At 44.0% G+C, this 23,192-nt stretch overlaps 1 protein-coding gene across 2 annotated transcripts in view; it reads right to left on the minus strand.

The window, feature by feature from the left end:
* Positions 1 to 23,192, minus strand: part of LOC126529952 (uncharacterized) — a 103,966-nt gene that overhangs the window by 14,273 nt on the left and 66,501 nt on the right. Inside the window, exons 3-5 of one of the 2 annotated variants that reach the window (XM_050177421.3) lie at positions 11,323 to 11,670; positions 9,284 to 9,304; positions 6,670 to 6,761 (exon numbers count right to left, since the gene is read on the minus strand). In XM_050177421.3, coding sequence (XP_050033378.1) covers positions 6,670 to 6,761; positions 9,284 to 9,304; positions 11,323 to 11,670 — 461 coding nt within the window. The remainder of the gene's footprint in view (positions 1 to 6,669; positions 6,762 to 9,283; positions 9,305 to 11,322; positions 11,671 to 23,192) is intronic. The other variant, XM_055070139.2, reaches the window with a different exon arrangement.

Consider the following 23,192-nt stretch of genomic DNA (forward strand, 5'->3'; position numbering starts at 1 on the left):
TGCGCTGTTCTTCTTTATCGAATTTCTTGGATTAACACAGTTTAACACGGTTCCGTCTTCCACTGATAATGGTTTAGGTCCGATTCTGGCTAATTTCTGCGTTGCTAGTTTTTCTGTTGCTGTTAGCGGTTTGGCTCCTGTGGACCATTGGCATGTTCCGCTCGAATTCGTAATTTTTCTAGAGACGATTTATGTGTTGGGTGAGCCTGTTCGCTCATTTATTTTACAAACGCCAACTATCTAGGTCATTACCACTAATTGAATGATGCAGACTGGTCTGAACTGCACTGTACTACAGACACTAACAGAGCAGTTAGAATCCTTACTGATAATGTAAAATTTGCTTTAGAAGTCATCATTCCCTGCAAAGAGTTTCGTCCCGCTCGCTATCCTACGTGGTTTTCTAAGGAATTACGCGGTCTACTGCGTAAAAAGCTAAGGTGCCATAGGAAATTCAAGAAAACAGAATCATTGGAATGGTACGAAAAATTGATTGTCTGGAGACAAACAGGTAAAATTCGTCATGCGTACAGACAGTGATGTATACATTGAGTTTGTCGAAGAGCGCGTAAAATGTGATCCAAAACGTTTCTGCTCCTATTTAAAGATAGCTGTTGTGAGGGGGCTCAGATTATGTGATAAATCATCCATCTCGTGGCATTCTTAGAAACTGCGACGATATTGCCAATGCATTCGCAGAACATTTTCCTCGGTTTTCCTTAAAACAGCAAATGCTAACAGCTCTGGTGACTGGCAGTATGGCTTCAGTGACAATTTTAGGATTTCAAATTTTACAGAACGCTAAATTGCGGCGGCCGTAAATTGAAACCAAAGCATCCTCTTGCTAACGACCGTATACGAACTTTTGTTATCAAAGACTGTTCTTCTATTTTTGTTCATGTCCTTACGCACATGTTTATTCTTGCTTTGCATACAAGTGCCTTTCCTTCTTGTTGGAAGAATCCAATAGTTGTGGCAGTTCATAAAAGTGGCAGCATGATTGACATAAAAAATTATCGCCCCATGTCCCTCTTGCCTCCGTTTGCAAAAGTGTTTGAAATAGCTATGTTTACACATCTGTTGTTTTTCCTTAAGCATAAGATTAGTGTATACCGATATGCTTTGTTCATGGTAGGTCTGTGGAAATAAACCTTGTTTCTTTTCTTGGTGCTGCAGCACCCGCTGTTGCTAACCGAAGAGAGTTAGACACCGTATACTTCGACTTGTCAAAAGCATTTAATGTTGTCTCTCAAGATCTTCTTATTCACAAACTCGTGAGTTACGGCGTTAGTACTAGCCTACGCATGCTGATTACAGACTACCTGTCAACACGGTTATATTAAGCTTGCGTCGGTGCTAAATGCTCTTTGTCTTACGAACCAAGTTCCGATGTTTTGCAAGGGTCGATCTTAGGCCCATTATTTTTCAATATCTGTGTTAGTAACCTTCAAGGATGTTTGTGTTATTCGCGTCTCCTTTTATACGCTGACGAAATTAAACTTTACCGTGAAATAGAATCAGAGCAGGATTGTGAATTATTACACGAAGATGTGCATTTCGTAGCGGAGTGGTGTGCTTCCAACTTTTTGCGCATTAATCCAACTAAGGCAATGGTTTCATTCAATCGGAAAATTTATCCTTTACTATACGAATACTCATTTGATAAAATTCCTTTCAATAGAGCGAGTTGTGCGCTCGACTTAGGAATATTGGTTTACTCCCGGCTAACTAACCAAGAACACGTTTCAAGAATCGGTAATGCATCCTACAGGAAGTTAAGCCTCATATCAAGGATGACTAAAAAGATTCCGAATGTGAACTGCGCTATTCTCTTGTATTCTTCCTTTGTCCTCCCGAAGTTAGAGTTTAGTTTTGTTGTATGGAACTGTATTAATTTGACCAATGTTGCGAAAACTGAAAGTGTTCAGCGACGTTTCATGCGTATTCTATACGATCGATTTCTTGGACGCCGTGTATTTTATGCCTGTGAGCGTGTACTGCACATGTTTAACATTAGGCCCCTAGAAATGAGGCGGAGATATCATGTTAGTTATTCTTGTATAACCTAACTCACAACCACTTCTCCTATTCGAGAGAGAGAGAGAGAGAGAGAGAGAGAGACAAAAAATGATGCATAGAAAGGCAGGGTTACTGGCAGCTGTAACTTTCTGTGTGCCTTGCCTTAACATGCGTAATTCCAGCATTTTCTGCGTGCATTCCTCTTGCACCTCTAAAGCTATAACAGGTCTTGTAAGCGAGAAAAATACCTTGCGTCATGATCTTGATATATTCAACTCTACTACGTGCTCATTATCTGACTTCTGCATTTGATTAACTCGATTTTTCTTTGCTCTTTGTAGCACTGTTGTTTGAGATATTCCGTTTTGTCTTTCGGTTTTATGTTCTTTGTGTAACATAAGTGCCCCAATATTAAGGCGTAAAGCTGTTCTTGGGCACTTTCAGAAAATAAATAAATGAAATGAATTATTTGCCGATTAAGTATAGATAACTGAAAAGCCCATTTCTGAGAATGAGATATCACGCCGTCTTTTAGTGTTTCGACAAATACATTCTCAAATTACGAGGCTGTACATATAATCTAATGGAACGCTAGAAAATGCTGCAGGAGTTTGAAATTAGCTTGGCCCGAAATAAGGAATCACGTTAGTAACCTAAATATTGTAACACGATTTCAGAAATTTCCCTATAAGCGTTCCCTATAAGAATCTACATTGCTGTCACACCATGGGAACCGATAAGTGGGAAAATGTGAGTTAAGTTGATTTATCACTGCCTCACCACTGTGTCCTCAGAAATTATATTCTATTTAAATATTCACGGATGTACTAAAGTAAACTGAATCGATTGTCGAGCTTGCCCTATTGCAAAGTCCAGTGGCCCTGGCCCGGTGCGATGCCTGATTATAGGACCAATATGGAGCTGGGTACTAGCACACTGGACGTAGGGACGCAAGATGCTCGAGTACGGGTAAGGGCCCAAACTGAGTTTTTATGTTACTTTGCACAATTTTTTTAAATACGACGATTATAAATACAACCAAATCGCATACACTGTTACAAAATAATGCCGTAGTAATTTTCCTCGAAAAGCGAAGCATCGATAGCAGTAGCAAATTGTCAGACAGCTGTACGAAGTGAGGTTAGTAGCGTTATTGGTCGTGTGAAGTCGTTAATTTCGGCTCAGTAACTAACAAGCATGGTGTCGCACTTGCAGAGGCAAACCAGAACACAACTCACTCGACGACCGCCGACCCACGCTGTCATAACGCTGGGACGCTATAACGTAAAGCTATTCCAAACCGTCTATTCTGATTCTGGAATCAGCGCTCCACCGTTGGCAACAAAATTTCGGACCACCGCCAATTCGTCTGTCTGACACGCGACGTCACGAAAACGGCGAAAACGCCCCATTTGATGTGATTTCTGCACACTGATTATGCTTGATTGTACCAAACGAAATAAACATAATTATCTCTGATTCGATGCCTTCGCAATTAGTCCTCTGCTACGGGTCAAGCGCTTTCGGGCTGCGCTTACTTCGCCTGGCTCTCCCGCGACGTCATAAAACCACGAAATGTCATCCAGCCAAACTGACGTGTACGCGTTAAAGGCGCAATAATATGCCGAACAGAACTGATTTTTTTTTCTGAATAGCCGAGCAGTGCCCCGTTCCGAAAGGAATAGAAGATGGCCTCCCGCCGATCGCTCTGGCACTAGCAAATCGGAGCTGGCAAAGAGCATGGATTTATTTGCGTATAATAAACATTTTTTGCGTGGTAGTGTACCGTAATCGAGCCTTTTCGGCGCATATACATCACTTTTCCAACTCTTGTTTGCTGAAGGATCAGTTATAGCAGGAATTCTTAACGTTCCGTTGCACGCCGCCGCAATTTTCGACCAGCCATCGCAAGCTAAGGTAGGGAAAACGGACCAATCGCAGACGCTTGCTCACGTTCAGTGAGGTTACCGCGCATTACTATCTGTCAAGACGGGTATTCCCCATCCCGCACCCTGCCTTATGCAGGGCGCGGGCGGTGACCCTTCTACTTTTACAAGCCCGTGTGTACGCTAACCTTGCGGTTCTTCATGCGATATACCCTGACAGGTATCCCAGTAAGGAGTGCCCTGCCTGTGGACTAAGAGCAACATTGGACCATGTGTTGTGGGAGTGTGAAGCCATCGGCTTCTCCTTCAGCGAGGATAGGTGGGCTGTGCTCTTGGGCAGCCCCGAACTCAAGAACCAAACCCTGGCCGTCCAGAGTGCCCGCGATCGGGCCGTGAAGCTCGGCTTGCCGGTCCCTGCGTGGGACTAGCTTGGTGGCGCGGTGTCTACCCTGCGTCTTCTCTGGACCGAAATCAAGTTATTTCACTCACTCACTGATCGCAGACGCCGGCACCACCCTTCTCATCCTGTTACCTGCTTTCGCTGTGCTGGATCGGCCTCATTGAAATATTCCCCACTTGAGCGTGCTCCTCGCCTCGTGTCAGCCAGTTAGATAAGAAAAACTGCTCAATGTAGACAATGCTATTCGCTTTAAAAGTAAAATAGGTGTCCTCTTACAAACAAGGACCGTGTTTGATTGGGCTTTTCAAACACCGTTGCGAGTTACCACTCGATGCTTGCGTCGGTGGTTACGAAATTCGAGGTCAGGAGATTGTAATAAGAACACATTGGAATAGGTTTACGTTATAGGGCCCTTGGCTTGAGAAAGAGCGGCAGCAGCAACGAGCGAGTTGCCCTCCATGCTGCCTCTTGCTCCAACGCGAAACAAGCGCCGAGAAGACAGCGCACACGAAGCCATAAGCCCTCGGCATGCCTAGACTCTGTAGCCCACGCAGATATCTTTGAAGAATGGTCCGCGCTCAGCCATGCCATACGCTGCCAACGCCGGAGAAGAACTACCCAACCCCCCGCGCTGCCTTGCACGCGACGAAAGAAAGCGCGCTTCGTCCCCGCCTCCTTGCCTCTGTCATGCGAGATCGAACCACCATGCTTCTTGGCTCACCCTTGCACGCTCGCACTCTCACCCACAGCATTAGGCACTCGAACACGATGTTAGCACATTTGGACTTGATACGGAACATAACGGCTATACGGCGGATATGCGCCTCGAGTGTCAGTATAATTGACATCGCAATAAAAATAACAACGCCAAAAGAAAGAAAACGGTCGATCCACTGATCTCCAGATTCGAAGTCCGACGCACTTAACACGGCACCACACGAAGACGAAATCTAGTTCACCTTTCTTTCCTCCAGGTAGCAGCCGCTTTCTATTAACCGTCTTGTCTTTCATGGTGTGCGTTGGGACACATATTTGAGTATCGTGGTGTGTATGACACGCAAACCGACGCCAGCTCATCTCTTTAGAATGGCTTACCCAGAATCATAAAGTCATTCTGGAAGTGAAAGGGAAAAGAAAGAAGGAAGAAAAGCGATCAGCCCTATAAATAAGTGATTCGGGCCGGCTCGCTGGGCGATGACGCATTATTATTAGGTATAGGTATTTATTGATGTAACTTCATGTATTGTCATTTACCAATAATACCGATGCATTGCCATTTTGCCGATTATTCGCCACCCTGGCCACCGCCAAGCTGTCTGCTTTCCGCTTTCTTGCCAGGAGAGCGTTTAACACAATGTTGTATGTGTGCTGTGAGTAAAAAAATTGCACTGAATTGAATTGGATGTAAAAGAATTTCGCTTCTGAACTTTACAAAAACAAACTCTTCATGTCACACCTGGTAGAGCTGTACCGATCATTCTGCTTAGCGCTGTACTTGTGCGACGTGCGTGACAAAGAACAGAATTGATTAACCATAAGAAATTTAATACCTGTCAGAGTGTAGTTGCAATCATGATTGATTTAAATAGGAAGCGGGAAGCTTCTTACAGCCCTTGAACTTTAACGGAACCTCACAGTGACGGCACAAATGCACCTAGAGCCTCCATACAATTGCTATCACAATAAAAACTTGTTACACAAGACAAGCTAGTTTTACTGATAGCAAGTTCTCTTATAGTGCTTATACTCTGACCAGGACCACCCAAACTCCTGGACCGTGCGGCATTTTCATTATTAAACGAGTATCGACCTAACACATCACTGTGAATTGCTGTGTGACCAGCTCTCAGTGCGATTAGAGCCAGTGTACGCCCAGTGCACCAGTGAGCTCCTAATGCTCCCATTATGATCCATTGCGCTCGAAGGCCCAGGGACATGTTGATTTTTTTTTTTTTTTACGCTGGCGTATCGGTTTTACCAACGGTTTTGACAGAATTTCGGATGGCGGGCCCATTCCTGAGATGGTCCATCGATAAAGTAAGATGACGGCTGCACTTAGGGTTGTCCTTACCTACTTAGCAGATACTTAAACATGTCCCCGCAGGATTCGAACGTACGATTACCCCCAGCCAAGATTGACGCTCAACGACGAGACCATGGCTGCAGTTCTGCAGTTCTGCCAGGTCTTTGTGCATTGAAAGAAGAGTAAACGAGTGAATGGTAGACAGAAAAAAATCACACGTTGTATATTTGAGGCTCTGCATTCTTTTCATTCAGTTCAGCATTTGATCAGTTAGAAGAAATCAGTTTATGTTTAAGAGCGTTCGGAAGAGCGAAAAAAAAGTGAAAATTCACACAACTCACCTAATCCGGCATCCAGATACTATAGATGCTTATTAAGCTCATGGCGATGCAAAATAGCGACAGTGTGGACATCGTAGATGCTCTAGAAAAACCTGCAACAGATAGAGAAATGAGGGAAAAGCAGCGAGAAAAATATCTAATCGCTAATTATTGATCCGTGCTGCAAAAACTAAACTTTAAGATAGTGAGTCTGACTGCATCACATGAGAAGCATTAACAGATTCGGGCACCTCGCTATCTGTCATTTGAAATTTAACATTGAAAACTAATTGAATACAAAAGTGTGCGACGGTTGAGCTTTTCCTTTGGTCCTGTTTCTGAGTTTGTGATTTCGTGGGCTTTCTGTATTCAAATGAGCAAATATTTCTGCTCATGCGTGTTTTGTGGTGAAGTTGAACTTCAACGAAAGGTATCTTGAAGGCTCTTTTAATGCGCTCCATTCTTTGGCGAGTACCCCAGGAGTTCTGGTAGCGAAAGTTTCTCTGTAACGCAAGCATGACGCTTTCCTATAAGAATACAGAGGCCTTTATAAAATATACATGTGGTGGCGGTGGGTTAACTTAGATATTGGAGTGCGTCAATCTAAACATGAGGGTGATATGGGGGTGGGTCAGCCTAAATTTAGTGGTGATATGGGACTGGGCCAACTTAAAATTTGGAGGTGGTCCAACGTAAATTTGGAGAAAGAAAGGAAAAAATAAGTAACAGACGAGTCAACGAACGCTACACATTATGAGACAGGTCCCTGAACTTCTGTAGCATTTTTTGCACAATTATTTTCACTATGAAGGCATTCCGACAAAGAGCACACACGAAATATTGTTAACCTACTCCTTCAATTGCCAAATTAATTACGCCACCGTGCTTTACAGCTCCTGTATCAGGCATGGCCTTGAAAATGCTAACAAGTGACAACTCTTCCCCACTGTCCTAAGCACTTCCGTTTGGCTACATTATTCAGTGTATGCACAATGTGCCTTCCCCACAATAGATCGCGTCATAAGCGTATAAGTTTAAAAAGCGTCGACAAGAGTTTTCTAGCAGCTTTTGTAAGCAGTGGGAGTTCTTCAGCATATATAGAAGGAAATCCACAGCCCAAACGACATAACGGAGTCAAGACGACGGACACGATGCTTACAAACAATAAATATTTGTTGCGCATCAACTGCACCGTATTATTCAGCGGCCACTGTTGACGGCATAATACTGCGCATTGAATAAGGAGCCTATTTTAATACAGTGCAGAAATAGAGACGGTACGCTAAGACAAGAATCACTGTCTTTGTATTTGCGAAAAGCTTCGCTAATATCACGGGTATCAAAGTTGCTTTCTCTGACCTTTGAAAAACATGCAGATTCATAGAATTTTTTCACAAACACATTATTACCGTGTTCTGCCAAATTATTGCACACTGAATGCTTAAGCGGGAGCGCTCGCTCCCATAAACGATAATTAACACAGCGACCTGGTTGCCTAATGTAACTGGGACGCATGACAGCGAATCTATAAACAACCGCGCACGTGCATTGAATGAAGCATCACTCATGTTTTTTTTTTTTTTTTCACATTCCCGTTGTTTCGGACGTTCGTTGTTTCGCATGGATAGTTCACATACGTAGTTCACGTAGACTGAAAAGAGGAAAAAAACGCTCAAGAAATTCAATTCGTACCGCCGTTATTTATTCAGAGTAATCTTAGGCGTATTTACAGGAGAGAAAACTTTTTTCTCGAAGTTTTAAGGCCGTTACATTAGTCACAAAATTTCACACTTGAGGTTGATGCAAAATGGCAGAAATAATTCCATTCCAGATTCCAGATTCCAACCTTCCGATACATACGTATTGGGAGGATGGAATCTATTTTTAATAAAAATTGGTGAATCCTGAACGACCCGCCGCGATTGTGTAGTGGCTATGGTGTTCGGTTGCTAAGCACGAGGTCGCGGGATCTAATACCGGCCACTGCGGCAGCATTTTTATGAGAACGAAATCGGAAAGCCCCCGTGTGCTTAGCACACGTTGAACAACCCCACGTGGTACAAATTTCCGGAGTCAGGTCGTGGTTCTGGCACGTAAAACCCCATTATTTAATTTTAATCCTGAACTACCGTAATCAATGAAAATAATTATGCCGGAGCATTTTTTTTTGGACTTCTACAAATGTCAATAATAAACATTTTTATTGTGACTAACGTGTCTAGTGTCTCTTAATTAGGAGCACTTATAATATTTTTACGACAACTGAGGAATCAACAATTGCTAACTTTCAACGCGTTGACGAATTAGGTACCTCTACTAAAATTAATTGAAAGGGCCATTGTTCATTAGCTGAAATTCACTAGCCACTGAATTTCATTCGAGGCAAGTTTCCATTCACGTGCTTGCTCAAAAATCTGCCAGCTTTAACAAATCATGTGTTGAAGCTTGAGCGAGTTATTAACGGTTGGTTTCGATGGTGTTCTCAACAGACGCGCACTGAGGAAGTTTCAATCGCGGCCTGTTCCTTATTTCCTTATTAGGTGTGGGCTTTGAACGCCTTACCAAACCGAATTCATATTTATCTCGTTGCGGTACTTCTTAAAGTACCAGTAAATTATACAGAACCAACACTCACCGTAAGCTCCCCAGGTCAGTTCTGCAAAGACAGGGAGACGAAATAAAACAGAGTAATCAACTGAACATCTGCACAAATTGATGCACATATATGCAGTATGAACTAGACTTAAAAGAAACAATGCCACTGCATCAGAAAACTTCGAGAAAACACGATATGTTCAGCCTAACCAAGTTTCACCCCTGAACATATGGGCATTCAAGCTGAGTAATAAAAAAATCGCCTTGTGCGTTTTATACCTCTAGGAACGACGGTAAAAAAAGCAGTGAAGTTACATTCGGGAGACGAAGGTTAAACTACGTATAACATAATATCGGCTCACGTCATGAGTAAATGAAGGACTTCAGCGCAAACAGCGCGATAATCAGGAAGTCAGCAAAAGAGAGACAACTGCGCCGAAGAGCTCCTTTTCTCACGTGCTGTTTTTGCACTGTTTACGCTAACGTAATGAACCAACCAGCCCGAATGCGTACGCTTCTGTAAATCAGTGATGTCTTCCTTGTACAGTTACACCTCGCAAGCTACATACAAGATTCCAAACCAATTTTCTCTTACTTATACCGCGTCCGTAACAAGACGAAATTATTTACAAGCCCTCTATTGTACCGGAAGTCCAATGAAGTTGTTCTTCGTTCTATCAGCTTGAAAATACATCATCGCCAATTCAGTAACTTGGCGCATAGTAATTCACTATGTACTAATTTCCGAATTTGCAACATCCACACAAGCAGTGCCTCTTGAACATGGTCATTCCCGATTATCGACATCATTTTCATGAACACCAGATGAATATTTTACTTCATAAGCAAATTCGGTGTTCGCAGACGCTTCACGGCTGACGTTCGCATTCAAAAGGTGCCCCTGCAGTTCCATTTCTCCAATCTGTTGTGTCGTGTTTGGCGCCCTCGTTTGCTTATTTAGAGAAAACATTCTAATCTATGCATCTAGCCAAAGCAGACGAAAACACAAGAGGGCGCATCATTTGCAATATTTTAAAAGCTTCATCAAGACAATAAGTAAGGTAACTGGAACACACTTTATTTAGAAATCGGGAACTAGTCCATCTTTTTTTAGTTTTTAATTTTCGCCTCCTGGTGCAACGTATTTCGTAACAAAAGATGTAATTTATGTGGCGAAGCGTAATGCAGGTGCTTCTACAAATAAAATGGTTCTCAAGTGGTTTGACGTTCCTGGTGTAAATGTTCTCAGATAGAAGCCATTCTTGCGTACTTCCCAGAATAAACATCCCGCACAAGCTTATCATGTCACTGTCGTCGTCATAAACGGACATGGCGTAGTGGCCGTGTTCTTGATCAGTATAAACTGTTTCGTAGCAACCTTAACTTGAGCAGAGAAATTGGAGGTTTTATTAGCCGTTAACGATATTTAGTCGATATCATGGACGTCCCAGTATTGAAAATACCTTCACATTCATCCTCTTCTTCCTTACACTAAAGTTAATCGGAGGAATGCGAATTCTTGCCCTCTGCTGACGTCTGCCGAAAGACGCAGTAACATAGTTCGTGCAACTGCCGAACTCTCACCAGCAGACCTTTTCCGCGTGGCAGTAACTCTTGCCAAGAAGCATTGTGCTTTAGAGGATGTATTTGTTCGGCTTCCAGCATTACGAAAAGTTCGATGCCAAATCTTGCCAACGCTTATTATTTGTACATTCATTTCTACACCGCTGTGCCGGGTGAGAATTTAGTTCTGGCACTCTGTAACCCATTGAGGAATGGCGTGCACAATGCTTCATTTTGCCTAATTCTGTATAAGGCATCTTGCTCAAAGCCCTCTGGGCAGAGTTCAGCTTTATAGAAAGTTCAAGTTATCGCCTCAACCACTCGGCAACGACTGCGCATCTTATAGAGAGTTACATTCGGGCATTATCAACAGTGTGAGGAAAGCAGTTACTACTGCAGTAACTCACAAATTTTTACACGGAAATCTGTGCAATAGTGTGCTCGTAAAGCTTGGTGAAAGCTTCGCGATATAGGCTACTGAATAAAAGCAGAAGTGACGGAGCAGTCGCAGCTCACCTTGCGCGAGGCTTAACCTCCGCGTCTGTGCGTAGTTGCTGTATGGAATCTCCAGCACACACTCGAACAGGTCGGCCAGCGAGGACAGCTGGCTCTCTGCCATGTCGGCGTGTAGAACCACTTCGAAGAGCCCTTCCGCCGTGGCTCTAGTAAAGGTTCGCACACCGGCTTCTCCCACGGGTCTCCGCCGGCCGCCTTTTATGAGGAACAGCTTCAGCTCCGGCTTGGGGTACATGCCCCGAGCCGCACACAACAACCGCACGGAAGGTTCTTGAGATCGCAGTCGCGGATTTTGGTCTGCAAGCTGCAGTGAATTGCTGTAGTTGAAAGAAAACGATTTCGCCGGAACTGAAACAGAAGAGAATCAAGGGGAAGTGTTAGGGAGGACTAAACGAGTACTAAATAATATCAAGCTGCGGCCGTCTTACCCAAGATGCTAAAAGCGCTCTAAATCTCGTGCGCTATCTCACTTTCAAAATGAGAAGTCTAACTGCGCCTCCATGGTTTTGCCAGTGTGATGTCGTCTGACATTACGTCTGGCAGACAATTCCTGGTAGTTTACCGTTGATTTGGATCCAACCGAGTCGTTAGCGCGATTCCAATACAACACGAAACGATGCCAAAGTGAACAGCGCACCGGTTCAGCGATAGAAGACTAACGAATACATTATTAAAGTGCAAAAATTTTGCGCTCTTCAACAGTCACAAAGAAATGCCCACTTTTCATAATCAACCTATTTACTTAAATAATTTAACAGTACTCCTGGCCTCATCGTAGATTATAGCCTGAAATGAGCATAAATCTTATTATCAATTTTCCTGGTGCGTAAACAAACACAATAACATTCAATAACATTAGAATAATTACATATAACTACAGAACTTTCATTCATAACAACTGCAATATAAGAATATGCAACACACCTAAAGCGAAGCACTCCTCTCGCTAAAAACTGGCCGTGTCTGAAATTTTACTTCGCATCCCTGATATTTAACCAAGTACCTAATTCCGCGACAAGTCCTGAGCCTACGAGGTGGCCACCATAGCAACTTTCTAGTATGTCAATCTCGTGTGAATACATACACATACTCTTTCTTCCCTAGAACCATAAGAGACTTGAATGATTTACCGAACGCCATATGTGATTCTCAAACTGTAGAACATTTTGAAACCGAAGTTACAAAATATTTTCTAAACGGATCCTCATGATCTAACATTTCTCGTGTAAGTTGTAGAATCTAGTATTGTTATATGTATAATGTTGCGATGTATGTGATGTAATATGTATCATGTAAGTTGCAGTATACAGTACGTGATGCATTTTTTGGCTACACATTGCTGCTTTGTTTCACATAACGGTTGTTAAGTCAGATTTTGTGTTATATTTATGTATAATGGCACGCTGTGATTAAGTATTAGCTGTACAGTGCTGCTTTATGTAAGCCGTGATGCGTTTTGTGCCATATTTGTACCCCACCCCTGTAACGGCCCAATCGGCCAACAGCACCTGCAAATAAATAAATAAATAAAGATCTGCACTTAGTGGAATGTTTTACTTGTTTTAAATAGATTGTGTACGGAGGAGACAAGACACTATTAGCGGCTTAGCCGACATCGCGCTCCTGCCGCTCTTAGAGGTCTCGCATTCATGACGGGCTGTACCACCCTCCTCCACCACGCTGCCATTAGCAAACCACAATTAGGGGTATCTATAAAGGCGCAGGAGGAGCAGCGAACAAGGTACTCGCGCGTGCGATAAATGTTTTTGAGTTTTAGTGCAAAGAACCGGATTGTTCTCGGACATTGGCGCAAAGCTCCACCCTCACGCATTATTGAACGTACGTACTTAGGATGTCATCTTTGGCAAACAGCAGATTTAGCTCTCGGCTGTCGCTTTATTAGTGAGCGTTAATGGCAGCGGCAACAATTATTGAAAACGTGATCGCTGCTTTTTGTATTTCCTTTTCGCGATAACGGGAAGGGCCGCAGTGAAATGGCTCGTGAGTGGGCCGAAGTAGCGGTTGTTTGCTGTAGTTTACGACAGCTCCTTTCTTTAACTAATACTTGCAACGAATTACGTATATCACAGAAGTTTTTATAGGATGACCTCCATGCTCAGTGAGTGTGATTTTCGAAAAACGTCTGTTCAAGATCTTCTTCGCTCTGTTAATTATGAACTTTGTGCACGAAAGCCCCACAAAGAATATTTGTGTTGAGGAAGAAAATTTGTTTAAACAAGTACTGAGCGACATTATCACAGATGTATTCGGTAATTGTACGATGAGAGTGGATGAAAAAAAATCGCTGCTGCAGGCGACGCATGGAATTATACAAAGTGTACACATTGTACAGTTCTCGGGTATAATTTAACTACAAACTTTAGGGAGCAATTTGCGTGACAAATCCTGTAGAACAATCCCTACGGATAGATTCGATTTTGACGGCCATGCATACGTAAGAGCATATGTACTCTTAAAAAAGGGCTTAAATACCGAACCGGCATTGTCATGCCATGAATCTTACCAAGAGGTTATCGCTCACTAAGGCTACCTTAAAAAAACAGGCTAATGAAATACGCATAAAATACGAGATTGAGAACGAAGTTTCTGGCTAAATGTCTTCGACCAACACTGAATAACAAGCAGAAAGCGTGATTTGTTGTTTTACAACAGGAACACTGGACGAGGAAGAAGTTTCCCACGTGCCCCATTGTCTTTTGAATGCAAGGTCAGAGGAGCCAGGCCCATCAAAGATATCCAGCTGCAGCGGTATCGCACATGTGATACAAAGCAAATTAAATGTGCACCTATGGTTCATAGATGGTGACAACTGTTCATAAACATTGAAAACGAAGCCTTAGGTGGCTTAGAGTGAAGCGCACTTCCAGTTTCCTAACTGGGATTTTTACCCTATTGCTGAAAGAATTTCCGCAATTTTTTTTTGTTGATGATTCTTATGCTTGATGGGTTTTGAAGATCTAAATAGAACATAAACAGTTTTCTGGGTATTTATTTTTGCCGCCTTTAAAGGGTTAAAGAACACTTATAATGCATTATTTTATGCTGTGTCATAAGCGGTTAAATGTAGTGCTTCAAATTGTTAGCCTGCGTTCATGGACGCAAGCTGTTGCTGCCGTTTGCAAAAAAAGGAGGAAAAATTGTAGGTTAACTTGCTTTCTCATGAAGTTTCTCAGCTCATGTTGACAAGACTGCAGCACCTACTGGCACTCCAGGAACTTTATTGCTTGCTTAATAATTATGTAACCTGTAATAAATCCGCGTGCTCTACTAAAGAATGATATATACAAATATTTTGAAAGTGTAACGTCTACTTCCATTCATCAAATGGCATGATTTGAATTATTGCCGTAGTCCGTGGATCAACACAATGCTTCAAAATGTTGTATTTAGGAACACACAGAACGATGATGATGATGATAGTGGTGACCCTTGTTTATGTCTCGTAGGCACTAATGGAGTTAGGCATAAAATGGGGGCCGAAGCCAGCTCAAGAGAATTCTTATTTGAAGAGGAGAATTCATGTGTAGGCGGTAATATCGCATGGCCTCACTCCTCGCGCGCACTACTTGGTCTTCTTTACTAAATAGCATACATTTAATTTTATTGCGTAAGGCTATGATTAGGGGCATGACTGACAGGGAGCAAGGTTTCACATGGCTGATTACCAAGAGAGGTCTTCATTGCACGCTTGGAACATGTGTGTAAGGAAAGAAAGATAGAAAAGACGAATTCTGTGAGATTTCAGCACTCTTTTACTTCAGCAGGGGGCAATCTTTTGTAGCAGACAGAGTAACATTGCCGGCTCGCGTGACCTTAGATACAGCGGGTATTTTCTCAAATGGGGCAATAAAAGTGTCGCGATGAAGAAGACTAGGACGGGCGAACGGAAGGCGATGAGGGTGAATTGCGTGTTGTTGCTAGCGCTTCGGTCGCCATGCTTTAGATGTAGGCTTGAGTAGATGCAATGATCTCGTCACCAGACAGGGCCGGAAATTCAAGGATGGCCCATTCATAACCTACGTGGACGTAGACACATACACCGAAAGGGGCTTCTTCGCAGGGGCCGCCGTGAACGGGTGAGACAACTCCTTGACCTTCGCGGCCTCCGTCAGTGAAAGTACCCCAACTGCGGCTGAGACCAAAGCCGCGGCGCTAGTAATGAAACGACAAGATAGGGCCGGCAGGGAAGTTCACATTTTTACCGACCCGCAACAGGCCTGCTGTAACTTTACCAACGGATGAACATAGCTGCGGGCGACTCAGATCCTGGACCTGAGGCTAGAAGAATCCCATTAAGTCACAGGAACGCCAGGGCACACGGCAACGGAGGAATACGAAAGAGCAAACGCCTTAGCTCGAGAGCAAACCAACAGACCGGGGCAAAACCAATCGTTACATCAATCGCCACCCTTTACTTTCATGCCACAGCCATCCAATTACGGCAACGCCTAGCAATTCAGCGGTTCAACCGCAAGATTTAATCTCCTCCTCACAAAAAGCTAAGCACTGAAGAGGAAGCAGTTCTCAGACTGATACAAACAACTACATTTCCAAACCTACATAGATACACCAAAATGTACCGACTAACATATCCCTGCATCCGTACCTGGCGCAGCGACAAACGCTTTGCACTCTTTCACACCTCGTGGATGTGTGGGGGTAAACCTCAACACTTAAAGGCGCCTAGCACGCCATTTGAGCGGTGGGCGGTACAGCTGACCGGCGATAACTTGACGGGCCAAGAAGCTCTCATCCAGCAAGGTCGTCGAGCAGCCATAGCCAGGGGAGTCCTGGAATGAGGACACCACCCACTCGATCTCAAGAGCAACGACATCGATGGTTGAAATAAATGTTCCCTCTCTGTCTCTCTTGAAACGTCAGTGGTCGTGCTTGCGCTCATAAACAGCACTTGTGCTTGTTTCCGCCTCGCAACAGCTTTGGTGGAAATGTGGGGTAGCAAAACACGGAACTCCGCAGCGGACGCTGCCCAGATCTTGCCGCAATGGCCGATGGCCACGATGTCCCAATGATCGACGAACCACGCCCAACCGCGGTGGACAAGACACTGACTTCCGTTGTGTTATCCCAGCCGCAAGATCCTGGGACCTTCTGTAGCACAAATGGAAGTGGCATTAAAAGAATGGATTTCGTGTTATCAGCGCATAAGCAACCACACTCGGTGGAATGCAAGCGTCATGTTGGTGAATGTAATATACGGCCTCTGAGGCACAGCGTGAGTCTAGTACGCGACGCACGAATACATCACAAGCTGGGACGCATGCAAAGAGAATCTTCGGGACTTGTTTGGAAGGCTTACGGGTCACCAGATGGCAGCGCAGAAGCAGCTTTTGAGCTGGGCTCGTACGTCCTCAGAGCTTTAAGGGTAGTATATTCAAGATGCGCTCGCGCTCTGCCTAAAAATTTATCACAACATGAATGACACGGACAAGCATGGCCAAATACTGAAGGGCATTGCACAGGACGCCTTCAACTTCCCTGCTCATCTACACAAACTGTAACTCAGTTGAAGCAATCATAAAAAAGCTTCATAAGTTCGCACAGGTGAAGAGCCGTCGCATTAAGCGGTGCTTGCGACGCCAAATACTGGCAAATACGGCTCCGAAATCGCCGTTTAAAGATCAACCAGCTGGAATTCATCCGTCTGGTCATGAAAATTCGACGCTGATGATTCATCGCCAACTCGAAGCCATGTCTCCAACGGCTCCTAGTTACCATTTGTTAGATAACGCATCTTCAATCTTGCTCATACAAGGCGTTGTCCGACAAGAGACGGCCAATTTAAGTCTTGCCCTGTTGGGGTTGCTGCCGTCAACCACGACAGACCATCCATCTTTTCCAGTTTTCTACCTTTCTAACTCGCTGCCGTAACGCACCCGACTGAACACCCAACAATATGCCTATCTGTATTAATTGTTCGCGCATTGGACAAATCGTCCGGAACAGCCGCAATCCTTGGTCATCGTCACCCATGTGGATCTTCGCGCACAACCATCCAGGATCAGTATGGTCTCGCAGTTTCTCTGCGCGCACTCTGGCTTTGAATACTGACGACGCGCCTATGACCTTTTGGACCAGTCGATCACCTGCGCCACTAAGCTGTCGGACTCGTTCCCCAAAGGATCGCGGCTTTTCCTCTCCGACGAACATCCCATAAGAAAACTAATCGGTGCAGCTCCGGAGGTGGCGCCCAATCAACAACCCGGCCTCGAACTCCTCTGTTTACACTGCCTACCCATAAAGTCATTTTAGGGGTTGAGGTGGATGGCATTCCAATTAAGTACCTGGCTGACACAGGTACACAGGTACTTTCATGAGTGCCGCCCTTCAGGAGTGGCTTATTGAAAGTGAAAGTGAAAGTTTTTTTTTCTTTTCAACAAAAAGGGGGCACCAAGACAAAAGGCAAGAACCTGACAAGGTCCCGATCACCCTTACAACAGCTGGCATTGTGCACGAGTACTTCACAACAAATTCACAATGAATTTCTCAGCATGAAGCATGAAGCAGTAAGATAACATGCATAAAATTTGTACAAGAAAAGAATAATTTGAATACACAACTTATCGTATGAGCGGTATAAAGATACATAATTTTTTTAGAAACACACAAATATCAGTCCTAAAACACAGAAACAATATCACACAGCTTACAACATGTGCGTTATAGAAAAAACATTTGGAAGGTAGTAAAATAAATACAACTAAATACAAAGTATGCCGACTAAATAAATACCTCATTCCGTTTGTTCCAATAGGTATTGCTCTTGTAGATTTAAAACGTTTTGGTGGAGGGTAATATTCAGTTTCAACGGGAAATTGATTTATTACCGTGGGAATTTGGTAGCTTAGTGTTTGCTTGCCATAATTGGTGCGTGTGATTGGAACCAGCTTACGTTTCTTCCGAAAAGCATAACGGCTGCTGGAATTATCTGGACAAGAAAAGAACAATCTATGATGATGGATGTACTTAAGTAGACAGAACTTGTATGCTTCTTTTACTTTAAGGATGCCATGTTTCTGAAATAGCGGTGACGTAGGTAGATCTGAACGTCTGCCATGAAACCCCGCAATAGCACGCATAGCGCGTTTCTGAATTGAAATTAGTTTAAGGTAATTGCTGCACGTCGTAGTTCCCCAAACAAAGATACAGTCTGATAACGTTGAGTACAGAAGTGCGTAATACATGGATATCTTTAACCAGGGGGTAACAAATGAGAATCTTATACAAACAGCCCACTGTTCTACTTAGATCAGACATTAATTTGGTGGTATCAAAATTCCAAGAAAGATTCTCATTGAACCAAACACCAAGAAATTCCTGGTCTAAAACACTCTTTAATTCAGTATGTTCGTAGAAAATTTTCAGAGTGATACTTTCCACTGTATTAATAGGATGAAAAATTATGTAGTTAGTCTTCACACTTGCCCTATCGTCCGCAGTGCGCGCTGTAAATGGCAGCCTGCCTTCCGTTGTCGGCATCTTTATCTACCCAAGTAGATACAGATCATCAAAGGACCATTTTGTTTAATGTGCTGGAGCAGTGTCCGCATGACCGGATCCCGTCTTAGTAACAACGCTTTGTCGGACAAGTTGGTTCATAGCTGAGAAGGAAAGAATAGTAACGCCAAAGAAACGAGGTCGAAGCGTGAACAGACGAATGGCGGTGATTTTTAAACGCACTTTGTTGAGGAAATACGAAATTCATATACATCACGAGCCCAGCAAACAGGTATCACCTGCACGATGAAGCGGGTAGGAAACACAGTGGCCGAGATTTCCGAAACAACTACATCGCCACCTCGCTCCTTTGCGTAACCATGCGCATCTGTGGCAGAGATGAGCAAGCAATCTAAAGAGTATGGAATGCCACACTTCTCGCTATATACCTGACCTTAGCTGAGAATGCTCATACGCTGAAAGGCCGACTAAAACTGCGATTTATAAAAAACTGCCACTCTAACATTAAAAATTGAAAGATTACATCGAAAAACCGGAAGGGATAAGAAGAACATTACGAAATAAAACTAAAATATAAAGGCCCCTATTCCTAAAACAAAAAAAAATGTTCTACCTATTCCTTAAAGAAGGTCTGAAAGAAGTTAATAGCGATATGCTGCCTCAGTTAAACATGAGTGTTCACAAAAGAAAACAACAATGGCACGGTATACATGTCCTTCCACGTAGGCGATTTCATTATTGTGAAGCGCTAAAGAGGACGCACTAACGCAATTGTCATCAGACTTCAAAATGCGAAAGACTTCAAACATTTCGCTTTTTGTTCTGTTATGTGACCTCTTCAAGAAGGTTGTACACGCAAATTTTAGTGTGCACTTGATCGACATCGTGTGCTCTAGCCCTATCATTGAAACACCTTCGACTCTGTGTTACGTACATTTTTCACAATTCAGGGGTATCTTATACAGACTGTTAGCAATGCATGCTGTGAACCAATAAGCATACCTGCTATCATACTTCTTGCAGTTTCTTTTTGATGTTATCGGGCATATATTTAAAGCTTGCGTGGAGCCAAGAACACGACAATAACATCGTACTTGGAGACTACTTTCCTCAGATTGTACGAATTCTGGTGAATATGCGGCACGGTTAGCGTTGGTTCTCGTTCACGACCTTTTCATTGAATTTTTTTCAGATCCTTTTAGCTTCAGCAAAAGCGATTCGCAAACACTGGCACTAAGCAAAGGAGGGTATTTGACTGTTTTTCGGCGCTACAGCTACTATATTGAGCTACGATATATTATTTTGCCTTCTGGGCCTGATTTTGGGTCTAGACTTTCTTTCGGCCAATTCTGGCCTGATCGGCTGCTCTACTGCTGTTGTTTAGTTCAGCGTTCCCTCCGAAAGCGACTCTGTTTCTCATCTGCTTCCCACCTTGTGCTCCGCCGACTTCGCCCAGTTGCCGCCGTTTGTCGCAATTACTGTGCGTTTGACCCTCCACCTCCTGTTGCTAATAGCGACTGCATCGTCTCTCCACTTGGCGATGTCATCCTGAGGCATAGTGTCGCGGTCCCAAGTATGATGCGGATAACTCTACTTGCCTTCCCATGCTCCCCTTTGGATGCCCTGCACATGTTCTTCACTGTGACATTACCATGGCTTGTCTGACACCTGTGCGCAAGTGACAGATGTCATCGATCACACTCGCTGTCTGTACCTCTATCGGCCTTGTCTTGGAGTGCTGCAAATGCTCCAGTTAGGCTTCTTCCTCGCCCTGCCACCACGTTGACAAGATGGATGCTACCGACCTTGCTGATCCAAGCTGACGATGTAAGTCACCTAATGCTCAATTACCGCGATATTTATGTTTACGGCCACCCACTTGGCCAGACAACCATCGTCACTCATCGTATTCAATCCGATCACGCTAGTTCTATTCACCGACGTCGTTATTGTGTCTGCAGCCGAACGAAACGTCGTTCAGATTGAAGTTGCAAAGATACTGCAAAAGAAGATCACCGAACCTACAGGTATCTATTGTCCTCGCCAGTTGTCCCCTTCATGAGATAGGACACCACCTAGAGCTTTAGCCTTGACTACCACCATCTCAAGATTACAAAAAAAAAAAAAATACGTCTATCCTTTGATTCCCATCGGTGATGCACTTTATTGCAAACACGGAGCGAAGTATTTTTCATCGATTGACCTCTGCTCTGGGTACCGGCAGGTTGCTGTTGATGAGAAGGGCCGTCGAGAATACCGCGTTTATTACGCTGATGACCTTTACCCGCTGAGAGTTATGTCCTTCGGGCTCTGCAATGCGCTAGTGGCATTCGAGAGAATTATGAACGCTCTTCTGCTAGGTTTGAAGTGCTTGGTATTTCTGTTATCTTGATGACTTAAATTGGTTTGAACGCGAGCTCGTTGATATTAATCCATCGAAAAATACTGCTCTAAAGGCGCGGATGAGCTCTGACTACCAACAATTGGTTTTATTGTGCGTGTACAAATATATACATTGAAAAGGAAGGGCGAAGGGGGAAGAAAATGAGGGAGAGAACAAAACATCCAGTGGCGCATGATGGTTCTGACGATAAAAACAAGCGAATACATGATTCATCCTGCAGAAATATTTATTCCTTGTCGCTGTCTACGAGTGAAGGGGCGATGAGGCATGAGGAGCCTTTGCACGTAATCGAAAAGGCTTCTAAGATATCACAGGCGCGATTGTCTCGATACCTGCGCACAACCTCGGTGTGTTGAAGTGACGGGGCGCACCCACAGTTTGCGCATTGAATAGCGAGATTGCTTCCATTCTTGTTCTTTTCATTGTACGCATGCTCCCGCCAACGGTAACTGAGACACCATCCTGTTTGGCCGAATTACGGCTTGCCACACGAATGTGGGATCTCGTAAGCGAATTTTTGCTGCACTGAACAAAGAGCGAAGAGTAGTTGTTACTGCAAGTCATTTTGCCAGTGTGGCTTTTTTTTGTTTTGCTTTTCTGCACAAGGAACCGAGTTGGTTGGAGCCTGAAAACAACACGTACACCTGCACGCCGAGCTGTTTTATTCCGGTAGCAATTATATGGACACTCCAGGCGTATTTTCGCCGTCGCCATGAAGTCCCGTATAATGTTCAAGGACAATAACACCATCGCCGCGCGCCGTATGATGTATGTGCAAGTGAAAGCGTTCGAGGGGAGTCGGCGATAGTGGCTCAATCGCGCGCGCATTGGAGGAAAGTGGGGAGGAAGCGCGCCGTCATCCATCAGGCTCTAGACACTGGGCGGGTAGGGAAGATGGGGGGGCGGAGTTCTACTCCGGCAGCAACTAGACACTGCGCGGTCGCGCGCAGTCACGCAGGCCTTGGAAGCGATCTGCCATCCTAGGTGCGCCAACGGATGTACCTTTTGCCTGCTGTGTTCTCGCCACTCAGTTTGCATTGAGGCCATCGACAGCTCGAAGGTCACTTCGCTCACTGCTGCTGCCACATTTCTCACATTATCATTTTGACAACGACGGGCCATGGTCATCTAATCTGATGTGTTCATGTTTTCCTGTGCGCGCTGACACCACGTTTCATAATTTAATAAGCAAACGTTCACTGTTTTTACGGCCTCTAAAACTACTATCCTTACTTCGTATAGCTGTCTACTACTTCGCTATCACATTCAATGCTTCGCCTTTTGGACAAAATAAAAAGAATAAAATTATTGGGTTTTACGTGTCAAAACTACCATTTGATTACGAGGCACGCCATAGTGGGGGACTCCGGAATAATTTGGACCACCAGACGTTCTCTAACGTTTAAGTAAATCTAAGTACCCACGGGTGTTTTCACTTTTCACCCCTATCGAAATGCAGCCGCCGTTGCCTGGATTCGATCCCTTGAACTCGTGCTTAGCAGCCCAACACCATAGCCACTATACTTCGTTTCACAAGCTGTTTGCAGCACTGTGGAAAGTAGGGACCCCTTAGCGAATCAAGGCTGCTGGTGCACAGCAAGTAGTCAGTTAAATATTTGAGCAGTTTAGGACTATTTTTAAAACATTAAGCACAAACGTTTTAAACAGTGTGGAGTTACAATTTTAAAGTATAGAGAGCGCTTTCAATCTGTCGCGAAACTGATAGCTATGACCCTCACGAACACAGCTCCTCGGAGGTTTAGGACGACAGAAAGCTGAGCTAGTTGGTAATGGTTCATTATGCAAAAAGGTAAGGCGTGCAGACAGGACACAAGAGAAGTGGACAACACGAATGCCGACTATCAATTGAAGCGAGCACTTAGGCTAAAAGAAGAAAGAAGACACTGAACTCATGTGCGCAACCTCTGGAATGGTATCACCACGTGTCAGTCGGGTACATGTGCCGGTC

This window comes from Dermacentor andersoni, chromosome 5 (genome assembly GCF_023375885.2).
Source record: "Dermacentor andersoni chromosome 5, qqDerAnde1_hic_scaffold, whole genome shotgun sequence".
Classification (NCBI taxonomy): Eukaryota; Metazoa; Arthropoda; class Arachnida; order Ixodida; family Ixodidae; genus Dermacentor; species Dermacentor andersoni.